General features: G+C 37.8%; 2 protein-coding genes across 3 annotated transcripts; one reads left to right on the forward strand and one right to left on the reverse strand.

The window, feature by feature from the left end:
• Positions 1 to 749: 749 nt before the first annotated feature.
• LOC138057049 (uncharacterized) lies at positions 750 to 17,742 on the forward strand. 2 transcript variants are annotated; one of them, XM_068903059.1, is made up of 8 exons: positions 750 to 887; positions 8,689 to 10,031; positions 10,267 to 10,503; positions 10,930 to 11,366; positions 11,995 to 12,130; positions 12,446 to 12,640; positions 13,144 to 13,624; positions 14,100 to 17,742. In XM_068903059.1, exons 2-8 carry the CDS (start codon positions 9,855 to 9,857, stop codon positions 15,131 to 15,133), a joined length of 2,697 nt encoding a protein of 898 aa, XP_068759160.1. In that variant the 5' UTR covers positions 750 to 887; positions 8,689 to 9,854; the 3' UTR covers positions 15,134 to 17,742. The 2 variants fall into 2 exon arrangements, with proteins under 2 accessions (XP_068759160.1, XP_068759159.1); XM_068903058.1 differs by lacking the exon at positions 750 to 887 and having other exon boundaries at positions 7,846 to 9,425; positions 9,798 to 10,031.
• Positions 17,743 to 17,750: 8 nt separating this feature from the next.
• LOC138057050 (uncharacterized) lies at positions 17,751 to 20,423 on the reverse strand. The gene is made up of 2 exons (XM_068903060.1): positions 19,874 to 20,423; positions 17,751 to 18,903 (listed from the first exon to the last, which is right to left on the reverse strand). The coding sequence occupies exons 1-2, from the start codon at positions 20,419 to 20,421 to the stop codon at positions 17,751 to 17,753; spliced, it is 1,701 nt and encodes a 566-aa protein (XP_068759161.1). The 5' UTR covers positions 20,422 to 20,423.
• Positions 20,424 to 21,626: the final 1,203 nt, after the last annotated feature.

Raw genomic sequence — 21,626 nt, forward strand, 5'->3', positions numbered from 1 at the left:
GAGGTTGGATATATTTTCTCTCCAAAATGTCCGCTTTCGAAAGCGAAAGGTAATGCTCTACACATACACAAGACCGCGCGGTCGTTGCTTTCTGGTATCCATAAAAAAGTTCAAAACGTACCTTTTCAGGCGAAATATTTCGCCGACCACAATTTGCCATCTGGCGACTGAAAATCTTTATCTAGTTGCCAGTTGCCCCCCCCCTCATATAAAAAAGCTAATTTCAGACCCTGCATCAAGAAGCCATGTCACGGTACCATGTTAGACAGCAATTACTGCTCAGTTAAATGAGCTCGACAATAAAATTACGTAATAGGTTACCATAGCAACACCCGACCCATCTAATTACCAACAAACCTTATAATTTTATTCAAAAAACAAAAACACACTCTGTGACCCCTATTTTATCACTGAGAGATAACTAGCAAGTTAAATTGAAACTGCAAAGTTACAAAATAATCTCTGGAGCAGATTCAGAGCTCTCTTCACAATCGAAATATTTAAGGTGCTCTAAATATCCGTTCCAGATTAATTTTTTAAACTTTGCAAAAAGTTTAATCTTAAACTGCTCACTTAATCTAATTACTTTTAAGCTCAAAAAATGGGGGACACCGTGTTCGTTTTTGAGATGTAAACGTTTAAAGAAAATACGGCTTTCTTGCTGCTATGGTGACCTATTTCGAATTGTGTCAAACTATGATTTAGAACGCACGTGACGAGCGTCCATCCGTTCAAAGTCCTTACTTCCTCACTAATTACTGTTTTCGTTCCTGTTCACGTTACGTTTGCTTGTCCCTTATATTTTACGTACGGAAGAGCCTATCTAAACGACGTCAAGGAATGATTGGTTTCATAATTAAGGATTGCTGCTAACAAGAAATATCGAGGTACTGTAAAGATTTGTTTTTGGAGGAAATATTCGCATCCAAGACGAACGTTCTCAGTTTGAAGCACACATGGAGCTGACCATGGAAACATATTTCTTTGCGGCAAGATTGCAGAATACCCGGCCCACCAAATGTCCTACTTAAAAAAGCTGCCACCGCGGTCCACAGTCGTGTTTAACAATGCTGCTTCCGCGTCCACTAAATGTCTTACTTAAAAAACTGCCACCGCAGTCCCGCAGTCGTGTTCAACAATGCTGCTTGTCCACAGTGGCATGGGACAGAAAATGATATTCATATAAACAACTCTGTTCCTAAACAGCCTAAACCGGGCATTCTACAATCGCTCCACTTCTTAAATTTCATTTTGTTGTTCCGTTAACTACACTTTTCACGAGACTGTGTGAAGAAGAAAGGATTCGTTTACTCATTATGCCTAAGCGCTCGTTTCAGTGATTAGGTCTAAGCACTCTCCTAAAATTTTAGCTTTCATTTTGCGGTTCGGTTAACTACACTTTTCATGAGATCGTGTGAAGAAGAAAGGATTGGTTTACTCATTATGCCTAAGCGCTCGCTTCAGTGATTAGGCCGAAGCATTATCGTAAAATTTAGCTTTCATTTTGCGGTTCGGTTAACTACACTTTTCATGAGATCGTATGACTCAGAAAGCACTCGTTTACTGATTAAGCCTAAGCGCGATCGTCTGAAGAAGAAAGTACTCCTTTACTGATTAAGCTTAAATGTTCGCTTCAGTGGTTAGGCCTAAGCATTCTCGTAAAATGTTAGCTTTCATTTTGCGGTGGCAGTGCGTTTTACTGGTTGCCCTTTAAGGCCGGGACACACTAGGCGACAAGTCGCAGCGACATGTCTCTGCGAAAAGTTGCTCCATGTGTACTACTTGCAAAACAAGTCGCTGCGACACGACGCCTGTTCATTCAACAACTACGGGACTGCGGACCGCGGTGACAGTTCATTTCACTGCTTACCCTTTAACACATTCTACTTTTATGTCCTCTAAACATTCTACTTTTATGGCAATACTGGAACTTACTAATAAAACATTTGATTCATTTGAGAAGAACGAACTCACTATTGGTATATTCATTGATCTAAAGAAGGTATTTGATACCGTTAATCACTCCATCCTCTTAGATAAATTAAACTTCTATGGAATTCGAGGCACACCTTTTAACTGGATCATAGCTATCTCCTCTCTCGTTCTCAATATGTTCAAATTGATTCCTGGAAATTTCCACTGCTTCCAATTAAATGTGGTGTTCCTCAGGGTTCTGTGTTAGGGCCACTTTTATTTCTTATATACATTAATGATATTTTTTCTTGTTCTAATTATCTCTCATTTATCCTTTTTGCAGACGACACTAATATTTTCTTTCAACACAAAAATATCTCTGAACTAACTAAAATTGTGAACCATGAACTTTCTTTGGTGGCTACCTGGTTCAAAGCTAACAAACCAACTTTGCATCCTGACAAGACTAAATTTATAATATTTCACCCTGGAAGAAAGAAAATAAATCTTGATGATCTTTCTATTAGCATCGATAAGAATAGTACTAATAGAGTAGAACACACAAAATTCTTAGGTGTCATCATTCATCAAAACCTCTCATGGCAGGCTCATATAAAAGCGATTTCTTCCAAAATTGCCAAATCCACTGGGATCATTATCAAATCACGACAGTTTTTCTTTTCTAATACTCTTTGCACATTATACAACTCTTTAATACTCCCTTATCTTCAATACTGTCTTATTATTTGGGCATCCACTTACTCTTCTCATTTACAACCCCTTTTCCGTCTCCAGAAGAAAGCTTTAAGAATCATTACTCACTCTCCACCACGTGCACATACTTACCCACTCTTTAACAAATTCAAAATACTCAACATATTTAATATTTATAAGTACCAAGTTTCTTGTTTTGTTTTCCTTCACATGCAGCAACTCTTGCCCTCTCCTCTTTCATCTCTTTTCGTTCTTAACTCTGATTGTCATCAATATCTCACCAGGCAAAAAGACAACTTACATCTTCATACTCACAAATATTCTTTTTCTCTTCGGGTACAGGGTCCTCAAATTTGGAATGACATTCCTCTCTCACTTCGTAATTCACTCACTCTTTCTAGTTACAAGCATAAACTGAGAGACTATTTTCAAACATAAGTTTAAACTACGTTTAACGCAAATTCTTTATTCTCCCTTTAAACTCTTCTTTTATCACTTTTTGCACTCTATCATTATTGTTATGTTTATTTTGCTTTATGTGCAGTAAAAATTCTTTTTATCTTGTCAGTAATAGTTTGCCTTTTTTTCTGTAAATTTTGTTCTTATTAATTTTTTTTTTTATTCTCATTGTAACTTAGCAGCACATTGTAACTCTCTGACCTACGCCGTATAAGCCTCTGGCTTTGGCATCTTATTATCGTTAACTTGTGCTTTGTGTACTTATTTACCAATTAAAAAAAAAATAATTAAATTAAATTAACACTTTTCTTTTCATTCATCGACTTCGCGACTGCGGACCGCGTTGGCAGCTTTTTTAAGTAGGACATTTGGTAGGCCGGATATTCTGCAATTGCTTCTTATTTGCCTCTGTTTTCACGCTTGAACAATGTTTCCTATACTTCCTTTTCGCACATTCTCATTTAGAATTGAACATCGGATAGTCGAAACTGAGCTACATCGATAATGCGTTTATTGAACTATGCAGAACGCTTTCTTAAAAATGGAATGACAAAGCATGGAGATACCTTCACAGACGTTTTTGGTGTCTTTGAAGTGAACCCCCACAAAATTCTTCAGGTGTTTGTTTTTTTCACTTGTTAAGCTCCAGTAACCGTTCAAGCATCTTGGAGCGTTTAGCCAGTCGTTTCGTATGACGTCCATCTAGGGGCTTCCAAGTTGAGTCATCGTTTGTGGTTGTCGATAACACTTCTAGCATACATTGTTGGTAACAACAATAAAAGCAAGGTGACACACGCTAAAACCAACCACGCGTACGTTAGCGTGTGTCACCTTGCTTTTATTATTGTTTTTTTTTTTTAAATAACGTGACTCACCGATTTCTTAATGTGAACCACCTTCCCACACGCTTGCCGTGGGAGAACAGTTTTGCTTCCCAACCCAGCTTACCACATGTTTGGCAAGTGAAGCTGCCACTTAAAGGGGTGCTAAACACACCCACCTGGAATGTTAGCTACGCCATGCTGATGAGGCCCAATAGGCCGCAACAGCTGTCCATGGCTGCTAATTGACTGGGGGAAATGGTTGTGCGCATGCGTGATGTGTTGGTCACTCGGCCGGGTTGGTATTAGCATGTGTCACCTTGCCTTTATTATTATTATTATTGTTGGTAAGCTTTAGAGGGCTCGTTCAAGGTTAAGTCTTGATGGGGGTTGGTTAGGTACTCAAACCGCCAAGGGGACGTATGTCCTTTGATAGATCTCTTCAGATTTGCCACTGTGACGAAAATATCAATTCTTACTTTTCTTTGGATTATAAAACTATGTTAACTAAACACTAAGCGACCAAGTTTTAAGCCTCGATTTAAAAAAGACACCTGTTTTATTTTAACTGGAATTTTCCTGTTTAATCCCGCCATTACTAACTTCAAGATCTTGCGGGAGCTGGATCGAGGAGAAAATTACGTTAAAGACTCACTAGTTTAGATTGCAATGCGCGTGTACGCCGTAGAATTGATATGCAGCACGGGAGTTTTGGGCTTTCAGACTTTTTAAAGTCGCATTTTACTTATATAACATGCTGCATTCACACTCTAAAGTTTCTAAGCTAGTGAGCCTCAGTTGACGTCACTTTTCCCTGGATCCAACCCTCTGAGCTCCAATCGGTCAGTTTTGAACGTGAGTAATGGCCGACCGTGAAATCCCAAACTTACACTCAAGGTAAACGGCCTTTGGATAAAAATCAAGGCTCAAAATTTTGCTAGTCAGATGTTAAGCATTAACACACTTTCAAAATCTGACGAAAAAAAGGAAGTGATTTTTTTATCACAGGGGGCACTTAAAGAGGGTCTCAATGGGGGTGTAGCAAACACGGTACACGGTTAAAAACTTCTCGATTTCACGGTGCACGCTTAATTTTTGCATCAAATAATTGTTCATAGCTTAGGAAAAGCTACAAACAACACGGTTATCTGGACAAAATAATTCACGACACACGGTTAATTTTGTGGACGTTTCACGCCACACGCTTAACCCCATTGAGACCTCCTTTAAACCCTTCTGAAAAAAGATTTTACAGAGAAAAACCATGGACGTATTATTATATCTTATTATATTATTAAATATCCTATTATTAGTAATGCTATTTAAATATATTCTCAGACCCATATTCCATAACCACACACTTCTCTATTACTGGTATTACAGTCCTCTTTATATTCTCCACGATATTGTAACCTGTAATGGATTTACGTGATAAGCTCGATAATGCACCTATGATCTTTTAAAGGAGAGACGCATAGCTAACATGATAATCAATTATATAAAACATCAGCGACACATTCGGCTATCATCTCGTGTGCCCCTTGTTTGTTATTATCACATTCTGACGTCAACTGTGAGCTATTCAGCTGAACAGACGCACGGCAGCCTGGAATCTATTTGTTAGACAAAACGAACTATCATTTGGCCTGAGCAGCCCATGACAAGGAATTTGAGAAAGCACTACACGTATCCGGATATTTTTGAATCCGCAACATTATCTTTCCGGATTCAAAATTTTTTCCATCCACACGTAGCGTATTCAAATCGAATTTGCCCGCCCACACGTATCCGAATTCGCTCTAGTACTCAGGACTCCTCGAGGAAACAGAGGCAATAGAGCATGCGCCATAAAGAAATAATAACTCCCTCGGCAGCCATCTTGAGAATTGACTTCACGGTAAGGAGCTGGGCTCGATCTTGTGACGTCAACCGGATAAAACTTTTTCCGGATTTAGCGTCCACACGGTTCCCAATTCATAACATACTCAAAAATATTCAATCTGGAGAGCGTATTCAAAGAGTTCTGGATTTGCCAGCGAATTCGCCGGCTACGTGTGGACGGAAGTCGTATCCGGAAAGAAAAAGTTTCTTTTTCAGTTCCTTTCTAATCGTAAAACGAAAATTTGGTTCCTGTTTTATGGCTTAGAAAGAGCGTATTCATGCACGCTGACGAAGGGCTAAAGGCCCGAGCAAACGCCTTCAGCATTTGCTTCAACAACGTCCGTTTTGTTGAATGATTTCGAACGATTTGTTGAACGATTTCAACGCATTTTGAAGATTTAATTCAACAAAGCTCATGAGAGGCCTTGTATTCAGTCCCAGGCTGCAGCTGCGGTTGTTACTATGGATACGGGCATGGATTCGTCATTAAGAGACCGATTAGTGCGCACGCGCATTCCCAACAATTTTGATAGAAGGGGGCATTCTCGTTCCCAGAGCTGCGATCCTCTTGGCCAGCGCCTCGGATCGAGAGCTCTGGCCGGTTCCAATTCGTTCTCGTCACTGATTGGTCAGATGCGAACACAATAAAAATGCTAAACCGGAAGAAAAACTTAGTTGAACATGACCGAAAGGACTCCAACAAAGCGATTTTCTGCGGCAACTTCTGTTTGCCGCACTTGCAACGGAAACATTATTTGTAAAAACCACCCTTTGGATTTATTTGGAGAAAAAGCAATAAAGGAAGGAATCGCACGGGATTTAGAAAAGTTTTCTGGCTTAAAAATTTCTTTCGACGATGGCTTGCCATCGCGAATATGCAGAACATGTTATGGTAAGGTCACGAAATTTCAGGAGTTCGTAAAGATGGTTATGCATTCTAAAGCTCAGCAGGATTCGGTTATGCGTTCTAAAAGAGGGAAGTCTGTACAACAGAGCCCATCCTCCACCACTTCACCAGGTGTGGGACGCGACAAAAAAAGGAGCAAGGTCAGCTATTTGTATGCATATTTAATACGCATATTACAATCTAATTGTTTATGTGTTAATGTGCCGGAAAAAGGCACATTTACCCCTGGAATAGAGTTATTACACCTTTCAGGAACTGTGACCCCAGGGCAATAGCTAACTGGCGGTTATCACGTATTTTTTTTGTTGCATTCTCGCAATAGAAAAATTGTAATAGTGCAATATCATACTTACGCTGGAAGTTGATTGAATAATAATAATAATAATAATAATAATAATAATAATAATCATAATAATAATCATCATCATAATCATAATGTGGGATATCAATGTTTAGTGTGACAATGTGATAGAGGCAAGAAGACATATAGACATAATTGTAATTGACAAGAAAGAGCGAAAGGGGATAATCATCACATTGCTGTACCAGCTGATGTAAGAGTAGGGGAAAAAGAAAGGGAAAAAGTGGAAAACTACCAGGACATGAAGAGAGAGATTGGAAGATTGTGGAAACGCGAGATGGTAGAAGTTTTACCTGTAGTGATAGGAGCCCTTGGAAGTACTAGTCTGACGGATTTAATAGGTGGATTGAAAAGCTAGGGATACCAGTCAATGTTGGAGTAATGCAAAAAACTGCTATGTTGGGACTGCAAGGGTATTGAGGAAAGTGTTGGAAATGTGAAGAAGAGATAATTCTGTAAGCCTTTGGTCATTTGTTGTGACCCGCCTGTTAACAGAAGAAAACTAGCCGGCCAGAACATGATGTTAATAATAATAATAATAATAATAATAATAATAATAATAATAATAATAATAATAATAATAAGAGTATATTTTCACATAATAATGTTTAGAGCTGAATAGCTTGTGGAGTCCTGCATAAATGAAATGAAATCAAATTAATTGATATAAAATCATATTGGTTTTTGAGGAGGGGAAAACCGGAATACCCGGAGAAAAACCTCTCGGGACTGAATAGAGAACCAATAAACTCAACCCACATATGGCAACAGATCTGGGAAACGAACCCTGGCCACATTGGTGGGATGGCGCAGTGGTGAGAGTACTCTCGCCTTCCACCAATGTGGCCCGGGTTCGATTCCCTGATTCGTCGTCATATGTGAGTTGAGTTTGTTGGTTCTCTACTCTGCACCGAGAGGTTTTCTCTGGGTAATCCGGTTTCCCCTCTCCTCAAAAACCAACCTTTGACTTGATTTGCTTTTGTCGTTAATTTCAGTTTACAGTGTCCCCAATTGTAGTGCTCCAGTGTTAGAACGACTAGACACTTAAATAAAGTTCCTTTCCTTTCCTTTCGCTCACCACTGCGCCATCCTGCTCCCCGATCAAACAAAATTGTTCAACTAACAACTAAGTGTACCAAAGGCTTCAGTAGACCCCTGATTAAATTGGAGAAAACAAAAGAGGGGGAAGGGGAAGCTTAATCCAAAAAATTGGATAAATCACTGTCAAGTGTAAATGCTATAGTGATCTTGATGACTTGCATCTTCTGGATTGCTTCTAATCCAGAGGAAACCTTGAAGGATATACACCTGCTGGTGCACTGAGCGACATCTACCAACAACGTTTGGGCTCTCAGCTTTTAGAGGATGATTATGGCCACAGGAAATGGGCTGCCTATCAGTTAACTTTCACGTCACTGTTTTGGGCTAGTATAGGATTTTATCATACTGATACGGTCGGAAGAGCTAAGACTAAAAGCAGCCAATATCCCATTCTTCAATAGGCGTCAATACTTGGGCTCACACATGAGGTAATGAGTAAACCAGGAGGAACCTAATGTTACACTGTACATTATACTAATTATAAAATTTATTGCCTTTGCATTATATTGATTGCATACTGTTATGTTTAGTCAGCTGAAGAGAGATCAACAACATCAGTCAGAGTGTCCCTGTTTGCACAAGAAAAAAGAAGCATGCCACCCGCATTTCGGACTATTTTGCCAGCTGTACCCACAGGCAAAGCTTTGGCTGAACCTGCTTCAACGGCCGCTCCTAAACAAAGAAAACTGCCTCCTGGAATTGCTACTCTTGAAATAAAACAACCATCAAAAGGCGTAGAAATTCTTTCAAATTCTGGTCTGCATAATCCATCACTGGTAAACATCAAGTTACTATGAACAAAAACTACAACCAATATGATAATAATGGTTAATTATTAGCCCAAAAAAGTCTTATGTTCTTCTCTGATTAACTAACATTGACAATTTTTTCCTGCCTAATATCAGACATGTAGGTATCCTGTTGTGTTATAATAATAGCTGTACAGATAACAGAGGTAATATATTGTTGCATCACTTCACAAATGTGGGTAAGTTATATTTGTTGTGTTATATACTAATAGGTTTGTTCTCTAATACATCCCTTTTTAAAGTGATGATTATTTAGTAGGGTATTTATATACAGGAACTAGCCTTTTATTCTTACATAGAATGTAGAGCTACTTGTACTGTATTAATTACCAGTTTGCCAATTCTTTGAAATGAAAGACTGTTTTGTTTTTCAGCAGCGTATGCCATTATTTCAGTTGTTGATTTGATTGATTAATGATCGAGTCATGCAGTTTCTGTTGTGTTTTTCTTATTGACCAGTAAGTAAAGTTTAATATTTTCATTTATTTTAACAATACTAATTTTGTATTGAAATTCTCTAATGTCACATACTTGTAAAGTATTGTTTGATGGTACCATGACATTAATATGCAAAATACAGTGTAGCTGTTACTGGCAATAATAATATCATGATATAACTTTTAGAAGAATAAAGTCAGTCATTTCAATATCTTGTTAGGTTCAATAATTTTGCCCAAAACCAACAAAAGGAAGATGAAGACCATGAATAATTTACATATGCCCAATTTTTGTTATAAATCCACATTTAAAATAATTAATGATATGAAAAGTATGAGTCAACGATTTATATCTTTTTGTTTGTTCTCGCTTCCCCCTCTCCCTTGTTAAAGGTTAAAGACAGCATTTTGCTGAATAAAAACAGTGAATTTGTCAAGCAACTGTCACTAATGCTGAATACTGGAGCAACAGCTCAGCAGATTGGGAACTTTGTGATGAAAGACATGGCTTTGAGAGATGCAGTAAAGGCAGTTCTCCTTAAGGATATCAATGGCCAGTGCCAGAAACTTTGCAAGAAGAGTGATGATGGCTCGTCAGTTTTGCGAGTGCCACGCTCTAAGCACAAGGTGTCCATATATATTAACTCATTGACATTGTTGTTAAAAGTTTAATTGCAGCCAGTCATATTACAAGTTGATGAAATCTTTTGCTTTCATACAAAAATTATTGGTACCTGGTTTTTATCTGCAAAACATATGATCACAATTATTTATTGTATGTAATCGCTGAAATAATGAAATAAATGTTACTTCAAGGTTGTTTACAAAATTATACTCATTCTTATTTTCTTTACATTGATAGAGCTTAGAACATTTCACATGGGAAAGTATTATCACTGAGATGAAACAACATGCTCCAGATGTATTGGATGTCCTTACAACTATTGCTGTACCGGAAATAAAAGAACATACTGCATCACAGAAAATTCCACCCTTGTGCACTGCATATGGAATTCTTATGAACACCAGATGGAAAGAACTGAGCCTCATTCAAAAAGTCAATGGCGTCCTGCTTGGTTTTGGAAATGCTACTGAGAGGGTAAACTTGTTGTTTGAACACTTTGGAAAGATTGATTTTCATATTGAGGTGTTGGCCTAGAATGGTCTCCCACATGATAAACATCTGTTGCATATATAGTGTGCATCGCTGCCCATGAAGCACTTGGACTAAACTGGCCCAGTCCTCACTGCACGTGTGTCACAGAAATATTACTTACACTGTACTTTCTGGCAAATGTTGATTCACTCAAACAATGGAAATTGCATTTTGGTTAATCTAGTAACTGCATGATCTCCCAGTAAAACTGATCAAGGCTTTTATTAAAATTAATCTGAATTATTCATTGATGTTATGTTTTCATTTGCTTGACTTCATACATATTTTGATAAGAAAACATGATTACATTTTTAATGTGAAGAGTTCGAACAGAATAATAATATTATTTTATTGGATTCTTTAATGTAGACAATGAAAAGACTAAATGTAAGTGGAATATCCATCACAAGAGATGGCTACCGGTCAATAATGGATGACATGGGAGCACAGCTGGTTTGCTCTATTCGAAAGAATGTTGGTGCTGGCCTTGAACCCCGCATAGTATTCGACAATCTGGATTTTAAAATCTTGGCTAATATAATCCTGCAAAACCACAGAAATTCGGACATGCATTGGATTGCGCATTTCCTAACCTTTGACAGGGTCAGCTCTGAAAACCTTGATGACTCAAAGCCTCAAGTGGCCAATGTTGAGGACTTTGAGCTAGTTGAGTATTTATTAAACACGAGTGAATTGGAAAAGCTCCGCAGGGATTTTATTGTGCTGGTGGCCCGTGCCTTGGAGGAATTTTTCAGTTTTATGGCAACACTGGGAGGGGATGTCATTCCCAAACATATTTCTCACAGGTAAGTACGGTACCATTAATTTGTTAAATCCAATTAAATTTGAAAGGGGAAATACAGTATTAAGGAATCAGACTCTTTAAAACAATACAAAAAAACCCTTTTAATTATACCATTGTTTGTCAGAAACACTACTATAAATAAGTATTTTAATTTTTGATTTTAAAACCTGACTCACTGTTAAAAATCCTGTATTTTTCCTGTTTTAATTTGCTATTGCACTTGCCATATAATTTCAAAGTAAAAGACAAATAATCTACCAACATTGCAATGAAAAAAAGGTAAAGCACACTGCATGAGCAATAAGCCAGAATCTTAGATCCATGTGCATACATGTATCCTGAAAGAGGATGCACCTGAGCTGTAACAGCGACGTTCCTTGCTTTTATATTAATGATTTGACAGTCAATTGACAAAGACACTTTTCCCAGGAGATGAATTATACTCACAAATATTACTGTAATAGGGGATCTAGCCAGGTCATGCAGCAAACTATATTGCCCAATGTCACAGTGCACAAGCTGCACTTGGCCGTCTTGTTAAAAAATGAGATCCTTGAAAAAGGGCCAGTTTCTAAGATTCAATCAAAATTTATTTAATTTTTTTGTTACTTACTGTATCATTTTTTCAGGTACTCTGCTTCAATGAAAAAGAAGTCTGTTATCATTGGCCTGCCCGTTGTACCCTTTAACCAATCAAAACATTCTGATGTTTGTCAGTACCTGGAATATATACAAAGACTGCTTATTGACATTTACAAACCAGAGGTAGAGAATATAAGTTAACATGTTTTTAAACTATCCCAACTCGGTACATTATTATCATTATCATTATCATTATTATTATTATTATTATTATTATTATTATTATTATTATTAAAGTAATTTGCAAATTTGTATATAAGAAATACTGTATAGCATACGATCAAACATTTCTACCCAATACCAACTGAAGGTCAAAATGTTTCTTGTCTGTTATGCAAGAAACCCCTTAATAAATATAAAACATGATTAACTTGAGTTTCATTCAGCATTTACATTATTGACATTAAATATATAATTATTGTTATATAACATTTTTAGGGTAATCCTGGTGAACCTGTCAATGCTGATGATATTCTCAAGAAATCGAAAGTGCCTCTTGCAGGTGACCTCCTTGGCAGAGAACGGATAACTGGAGCAAAGAATACCAGACTTGGTTGCGATAGGCCATCAGAGAGGTTTGAGAATATTGTTGAGACACCAGCTCTTTGGCACACGAAGCAGTCCTTCCTAGGGGTAAGTTAAGGGTTAATTTTAAACTTATTAAGACATGAGAATAATATCAGTAAATGTGCCTTCCCTTGTTCTATGAACTTAATCTACAACTTTGCTTAGGAAAACGAAATTCAAGTTAAAAATATTTCATGCTTAGTTGGATTCTCATTTTCCTTTTATAGTGTTTTATTTATAAGGCGACACAACACAAATGAACATTGCCCGAGAGAAATCATTTTTTATTTAATTATATATTAACGAAGACAAATTAGGTGTGCATTGCATAGTACCTCGTAAATAATCATTTCTAACTTTCAGAGAATTATTGCAGTTATTGCAGTGTATATTTCCTTATCTACCAACAACAGAGTGGTTTTCTGTCACCAAGTTGCATTGTATGTTCTTTATTCCAAATTAACATATCCTTCACACTAAAATGGACTGTACTGAGTACATCATAAATTATGTTGCACAGACTAGTATTATTATAATAATTGACCTTACTTTGTTCTGTCAAATTGCAGTTCATATGGGAGCAACTGTATCGGCCAACAGCTGCAAGTGGTAGAGAGGCAGGAACCCTTTATAACTTCAGACAAACATTCAAGCTGGTCAATGTGCCATCCAAGGTGACAAGCAACTACTCTGCTTGCGAGTCTCTTATGCTGTCTGTTACAAAAGCCTATTTGTGTGAAGCCTTTATGACATGGGCTGAAATGCCAAATCTAGATGCCCTCCCATCATGGTTCAAAGAAGTGCAAACAGAGGAGGATCATTCATTAAAATGGCAAATCCTTGAATGTCACCTTGGAAAGTTTGTGGACGAGTTTGTCTTGACGGAGTTTGATGTGGAGAAGGCATGGCGCAAACAAGCTGAGCAAAGAGAGGAGCAAATCCAAGAGCAGCACATGAGAGTACAGCAGACCATAGAGCAGCAAAGTACTGTAGCTGGTGACAGTGTAACATCCCATGCTGCTACCATTACCCGGGATGCAAAGACTCCTGGTATGTTGAGTAATAATACATGTATGTTACTTACTGCCTGTGAGGTCTGTATTGAGAAAAAGTGTACCCAAGGTACACAGTACTGCCAGAGGCTGCAGGCTAAGGGACATACTTGAAACAGAGGGCACATATTTTTCCACAACAGTTAACCAAGGCTAAGAATAACATTTTTATTTTCTAAGGCCAGGAGAAACTACTGGGAAAAACTGGGACAAACAGTTATATTCAATGCACTTTCAACAAAGTACAGAAATAAGGATAATGACTTTTGTAGTTGTTTGCTTTATATTTTTTTGAAGCTTTGCTTTCAATAGCCCAAAAACGATAAGACAAATTGAAACTGTGCTTATTAAGTTAGCAACATGAACTCATCACTTGTTTCCCTGGTCACTATAACTGACTGCTCAAGAGATCAGATCAGATTACTAGACACAGATACTACACATGACTTTAATCAGTAGCATTGTTTTTTCAGGAACAATTGTAATAATGTTACAAAGATCCCTTGAATATACTGTTCTTGGTGTTGGTCAAGTTGTCAATGTTGATGTCGAGGGTAGCCAAGTGCCTGACAACAATATACCAGTCCATGTGGCCTCTGTTGAACCATGTGCTTCAGGCATTTTGGTACCAGGGCAGGTTGTGTTTTGGCCCTTTGACATGTTGGCAGTATACAGACCACCAAACCCACCTTCACATTACTCAGACAGATTGCCACCAGCACAAGAAGAGCAGAATTGCACAAGTACCATTTCCAATATTCCCAATGGCAGCCCAGAAGACTGCCAATTAAATTATGGGCTTCAAGTTATTCAACTTGGTATGATGTTAATGCAACTTAATGACACTGAACGTGAAGGAGATGGTGACCGGAGCCTGATAAATTGGAAAATGCTTATGTTGTATTTTAGGTGCAGGCCTCGAGGAATGAAATATGCATATGAGGCCATGAGGTTTATAACCTATATCAAAGCAATATACCCTGAGAAAACTGCTCACAGAATACTCCATGGCCAATTTGTAAACCCAAGGGGTGGGGAAGGCAACAATTATGCCAACGATCTGAAAATGGAACATTGTATACAGGACAATAAACTCTCAATGAGGGGTATGCGAGCAAACAAAACCCTTAAAGCTGTCCAAAGATGTTCCGGATCATCTTATGGGCAGAAGCAATTCTCCATCCAGTTTGATGAACAGAGTAACATACCTCCAGAATCTACATCTCACACTCATGCTTGCACAACAGATGATGTGAAAGCCATGCTGGAAATTTTGCAGCAGATTAAGCCCTTTCAGTTCAATGCTGGGAGACTGCTCAATTCCTTCCCACATATTTCTAAGAGTCCATTAGACAAACTAGATGTGGCACTTCTCCATACCTGGCTTACAAGCAACAGGCGTAAGCTGTTTGCTGGGGTAGTTGAGTTTGCTGTTGAAGAATCAGAAGAACACCCCTCAGAAAATGACGATGATGATGATGACAGTGTTGAAGAGGATAATTTTTAGATGTACCGGTAGTTACTGCATTCATGAAGTTGTTTCAGTGTTCTCAGGATAAATATCATAAGTTGTCACTATTTACAATGACCAGGCCCTAGCTGGGAAAATTACAAAAATTGTGCAAATTAGATAATTGGTCCCACAGATAAAGATGACCTCCAAGTCAGGGTTCTCCTTATCAGGCGGTAACTGGTAAAAATTTATCGCTTGTAAGAGCACTTATTACCGCCTGCAAATGCTCAGAAGTCCCTTATCCTTTGCAGAACGTCCAACAGTAACCAATTGCTTTACCGGTTTGAATAGGTGCCATACCTGTTGTGCTGAAAACTAGGGAGAACCCTGCCAAGTGGAACTCTTCCCTTTTCAAAGTATGGGATGAAGGCAAGTGGGATATATACCATAATAATTGTTGAATAATTAACAACTACACTGTATTCACTGAAGTGGAGGTGGCTACACTATCCACTGGCACTGAGGCAAATAGTTGTTTTAGTATATACTATAACAGTGAGATAATATAGCCCAAAAAGATGATTTTAACTCATTAATTTTATTCCTGCAACAATTACAATTACATTACTTTGCGGGTGCAAAGCACGCTCAAGTTGCTCAGAGGTGAATGGCAAAGGATATTCGGAGTTTGAGTAGCCAATCAGAGCATGGCTTCCATGCTATCCACTGTTATAGTATATACTAATAATTATTATTTGTGTTGAGAAGGATGTTACCTGAAAACACTGTTACTGTTCATGAAGAGATGAAAACTACATTGTGTTTATATGAATTCTAATAATTATTATTTGAGATCTCATAGAAAGAGAAAGGTTATATGAATTCTAATAATTATTATTTGAGATCTCATAGAAAGAGAAAGGTAAAGTGTTCCTTGTTGCATTCTGAGCTGTTAGAAATTGAAAACTATACAGTGTACAGTAATTTTACATAACATTACTTTGTCCCATGATTTTCTATTTTTCGTATTACTGGTAAGGTCATTTGTCCAAGAAAACATGTTGGAAAAGTTACTGTACAAAACAATGTTGCAACTGCTATTATTGTGTTAAACTGTATTTAAAAAGTACCCTTTAAGTTTCAAAGTTGCTCCTATGTCACCCAACTAGTTTAGTTCTCAAGTTACTTTGGATGACCATTACCATTGTCTTGTTTAGGTGTTCAATCGCGTGTATTAATTTTGGTCTATACACTGCATCATGTAATGAACCCTTTCATTTCCAAGAATGATCATTTCACCTCATTCAAAGGCTTAAAAAGCAAACATGAAGAAATTATCTATTGTGTTTGAGGCATCACTCAACACCAGTTAAGTTAAAACAGGGTTTGTGCTGGATTTTGTTTATAAAATTCCAGGAGTATTCAATGAGTTTTCAAGGAGTCTTTCTAAGAAGATTTCTTTGTCATACATCATGTTTCAGTGTTTTCTCTGCTGAAAAAGCCTACCTATGTCTCTTTAAACTTAGCATGATGTGATCTTAACAATTTTCACCCAAGCAGAAATTCAAGCAGTTTTCCAAAAAATCCTTTTTTCAAGGGGTTTCAATCACCCTTCAAGTCCAAAATTAAATTCCAGGGCTTTTCAAGGAGTAAGTAGCACAAACCCTGTTAAAAGGTACAACTTGTGAACGCACAGGACAACTGAAAATGTATTTAGGCTACATGCTACTATTCTTACAGATAAGTACAAGACTTAATACTTTGTTCCCATGTTTCTACGAATGGAGATGTCTGATCTTGTTGTGACTTTGGTCACACTACAATAAATCAATGAGCACTTTAGTACAGCAAAGGTTAACTCACTGAAATTCTAGAACACTAATGAAACCCCAAGGTGAATTTCTAGTGACATTTTTCTCTGCAATTGATTCAAATTTTTGCAAACTAGTTTGTGTATGTTTTAAACACAATAAGTATAGTGAAAGCACTACCACTGTTGTACACATAAATTGTTAATTTTTAAGAAGGCTCAAAAGGTTTTCAACACTTGTGAGACTCTGTTTAGATTGAATAACACTGCAACACTATATCATGTAACAGCAATGCTATGGTACCGGTACTGTATGAAACACAGATTATTTCCAAACAAGATGTGATCATTATTGATGTAATAAGTTACCTTGGCAATGGGAAAGCCCAGCAAAAGCACCCTATATTTTGGATTTAGTTGCTCATATCTAATAAACAAACTCAGTGACGCCCACTTTTTATTAATGAAAAGTGATTAGAAGGCCACAATGAAACTTTCGGCAAAGTTTTAAAACATTCTGTCCAGAGGATTCAGAGCTTAGCAGAGAGTTTCATCAGGTCCTTCTGATTACTTTTCAGAAATAAAAAAATAGAAATGGGGGTCATTGAGGTTGTTTGTGAGATATAAGCAGGCCTTGCCCATTGTCACGGTGACATTACGTCATAATAATGACTGTACCTTGTTTAGCAATAGTTCGTGTTTCATTTGGTACCACAATAAATTGCCAATACATCATACGACGTTGTGGTGCTGAACCTTCTAATAAGATTGTCACTTGCAAGCATTGACACTGGTTCGAGCCTCCTTGACCTCCATTCTTAAAGCAAGGGTTTTATTAAATCTACTTAATAATTACATGTTTCACTGAGTTTTGTATTTTTTGATAATGTTCCAAAGAACAACTGCTTGTCTTTTGCTATAGATAGGAAGATGCATCGCAATTTCCTCAGCTGAAGTGAAAAAGTTCACATTTTTCACAATGTCATTAATGAGGCTAATTGTTATTCCACTGCTTAACCCAGTGCCTCCAACAGCAGATCTTCCACTCCCTGGGAGAGACAAGCGGAATGAATTCAGTTCCTCTCTTAATCTCTCGGCTGAATGTGGCGGTAATTGTTGGAACATTGCCTCTGCAGAGACGCCTGTCTGGTCCTCTTGCATGGAGTCTTGGAACATATTTGAAACACTTGCTATTATGCAGTCGTCGCAACTGCAAATACGTTGATGGTAATCACAACAATTGTGGAGAGCATCATTTCTTGTTGGCACTTGGAAGCCAAAATAGCCTAAAATCATTTCTCTCTTGCATGTTTGGTTTTCAACATAATCCCTCATGACCTGAGATAAGTGTTTTTTCCCTTTTGAAATGTCATAACTGTTGAAGTAAATATGGCTTTTTGCTGGAAGGCCATCCCTCCCAGCTCGTCCAGCTTCTTGAAAATACTCTTCCATCGAATAGGGCACACCAATATGGAAAACTTGCCTTATGTTTGGTATGTCTAGACCTATACCAAAGGCAACTGTTGCAAAAATAACTCTTATCTTAGAGTTACCTTTAACAAGGCCATCAACAATTCGCTCTCTTTCATGTTCTGGGTACTGCGCATGGAATTGCGTGTAAAGTCTGTTTCGTGCACAGCGTTCGGCCCCAAGTGGCTCATACTGTTCATTGCCAATATGACCACTAAAGTAGGAGTAACACAATGAAATAACCTCAAGTGAACCATAGACAATGGTTAATGGGAAATCCAACCTTTTGGTTCGCAAATCTGAAATCAAAGGGTCTAATACGTTACCAAGTTCATCTGCACGGTTTCCTCGCCTTGAAGATGAGAAAAAAATATTGCTGCGGTTTGGGTTAACCAGGACCTCTGTAGGATGTATCATGCCAAGAGAATCTTCAATTTTCTTTTGTACAGCTTTGGTAGCAGTGGCAGTTAAGCCAAGCAGTGGAGTATCAGGAAATATACTTGCAAGTAAACCAAGCTTTGAGTAGGCTGGCCTAAAATCCTTCCTATTTGAACAAGAAAAAGAAACATTTCAACAGGCAAGCTAAATGAAACTGAAGTGCAAGTCAGAGAACAGATTTACTGTATGTTTTTGCCTTTTAGTACATGCAGACAATTGCGATGACTTTGATCCAATTATTGAACTTGACTAATTGGTGAAGATGTTTTTAGGAACATATTCCACTGATTGCATGATTTTTTAATTTACCTCTCCCAGTGAGTACTGTAGGAGAGTGACCTTGCACAACTGTTAATCAACCATCCAATGACAGATTTTATTGAGTGTGGGAACTGCTGAGCAATCCATTTTCAGCCAATATACTCTGGCTTTCAGAGAAGTTCTAACACATTAATTGTTCAGCAAACATCAATGATGCCTCGTAAAACACAGGTGTTTGGTACTTGAGGATAATTATTTAATGCTTTGTTTTGTAAGTATGGGAGTCTCAATAAACTGTTTCACTGAGGCCTTGAGCTGCTCTTGTAAACTTTAATCCAAGTGTTTGCCGATCTACGGCAACATCAAGGAGAAAGAGAATATAACAATATTACAAGTTTTTTATTGTTCATTTCAAATAAGCTGCTAATTAAAAAGACAAAATCAAACTTATTATGGGAGTCTTAACTGTGATTAATACATGTAGTTCTTCCACATCTCATGACTTATATCGGACATAATTTTTGAGAGGGCAAGGACCCAAATGAACCCCCTACCACAAACAAAAGAAAGAGGAAATAAGACAGTTTATTGGTATAGAGACAGATACTAGTACTACTGTAGTTCTTAGTTCCAAAATTATGAAAGAAATGTACAGAAAGCTAATCACATTTCAGACGATTAAAATAAACTAAATTCTCTACTTTGTGTACTACGTAGTAGGATTAAGTTTAATTCAACTTCCACGTCGGTGACAAGCTTTTCTAATTACTTATTATTAATCTCTTATATCCACAAAAGTAGAATCGAATGCTTACCAATCGATCACAAGATGGGCTTCATCCACAACAATCGCTCGCACCTTCCGTTTGAAAGAATGATTTCTTAATAGCTGAGAAACCTTTTTATTGTCCACCACGACCTCCGGATGTGTAAAAATGAGGTCGTATGTTGTATTTAACAACATTTCAGTGGGCACATTCAACGCAACTTCATCCCTGTCGTCATCTCCGGATCCTGTCAAGCGATCTCCTTTTAAAACACATACATTCAGTTTCCCCTCTCTCATCTTCAAAACCTGATCCTGTATTAAGGCATTCAACGGCGAAATAACGAGAACAGACGAGTTATTGGCGTTGGATCTTCCTCTGTTAATCATGAAGTTGCACACTGGTGGTAGAAGCTGGTAGATCAAACTTTTACCATAGCCAGTCGGTAATACGGCCAACACATCTTTCTTCTCTACTACTAATAGCTTTAAAACCTCGTACTGCTTTTCTTTCAACGTGATGTTGTTTAAATCTAGCATTTCCATTCCAAAATTTAACGCCCCGTGGAAGAGATCGATCTTGGCTTGGTCCGCCATTTTGAAAGAGACTCGAGCTTGCGCAGAACGACCGGAAGTCCGTGAATCGCGGACTGTTAAATTGGAACCGGCCAGCGTAGGTACGTCATGTATGGGGAATTATTATGTACCCAATACATATTATATCATTACATACATATTATGTCCTGGAGGTACACAACGTAATCATACACAGCTAACATACCTAGACACAGCTATACACAGCTATATACAGCTATATAGGGCTATACACAGACATACAGGGCTATACACATTTATACATACCTATACAGGGCTATACAGAGCAGTACACAGCTATACAGTACTATACACAGCTATACAGTGCTATAAATACCTATACACAGCTGTACAGTACTATACACAGCTATACAGTGCTATACAGACCTATACAGTGCTTTACAGACCTATACACAGCTATACATAGCAGTACACAGCTAAACAGGGTTATACAGAGCTATACAGTACTATACACAGCTAAACAGTGCTATACATACCTATACACAGCTGTACAGTACTATACACAGCTATACAGTGCTATACAGACCTATACAGTGCTTTACAGACCTATACACAGCTATACATAGCAGTACACCACTATACAGGGTTATACAGAGCTATACAGTACTATACACAGCTATAAAGTGCTATACAGACCTATACACAGCTGTACATAGCAGTACACAGCTATACAGGGTTATACAGAGCTATACAGTACTATACACAGCTATACAGTGCTATACAGACCTATACACAGCTGTACAGTACTATACACAGCTATACAGTGCTATACAGACCTATACAATGCTTTACAGACCTATACACAGCTGTACATAGCAGTACACAGCTATACAGCGTTATACAGAGCTATACAGTACTATACACAGCTATACAGTGCTATACAGACCTATACACAGCTATACAGGTTTATACACAGCTATACATACCTATACAGGGCTGTACTGACCTCTACACAGGTATACATACCTATACACGGCTATACAGTACTATACACAGCTATACAGTGCCATACACAGCTATACAGTGCTATACAGACCTATACACAGGTATACACAGCTATATATAGATATACACAGCTATACAGTGCTATACAGACCTATCCAAGGCTATACAGTACTATAAACAGCTATACAGCGCTATACAGACCGATACACAGTTATACATACCTATACAGTGCTGTACTGACC

Source organism: Montipora capricornis, chromosome 7 (genome assembly GCF_036669925.1).
Source record: "Montipora capricornis isolate CH-2021 chromosome 7, ASM3666992v2, whole genome shotgun sequence".
Taxonomy (NCBI): Eukaryota; Metazoa; Cnidaria; class Anthozoa; order Scleractinia; family Acroporidae; genus Montipora; species Montipora capricornis.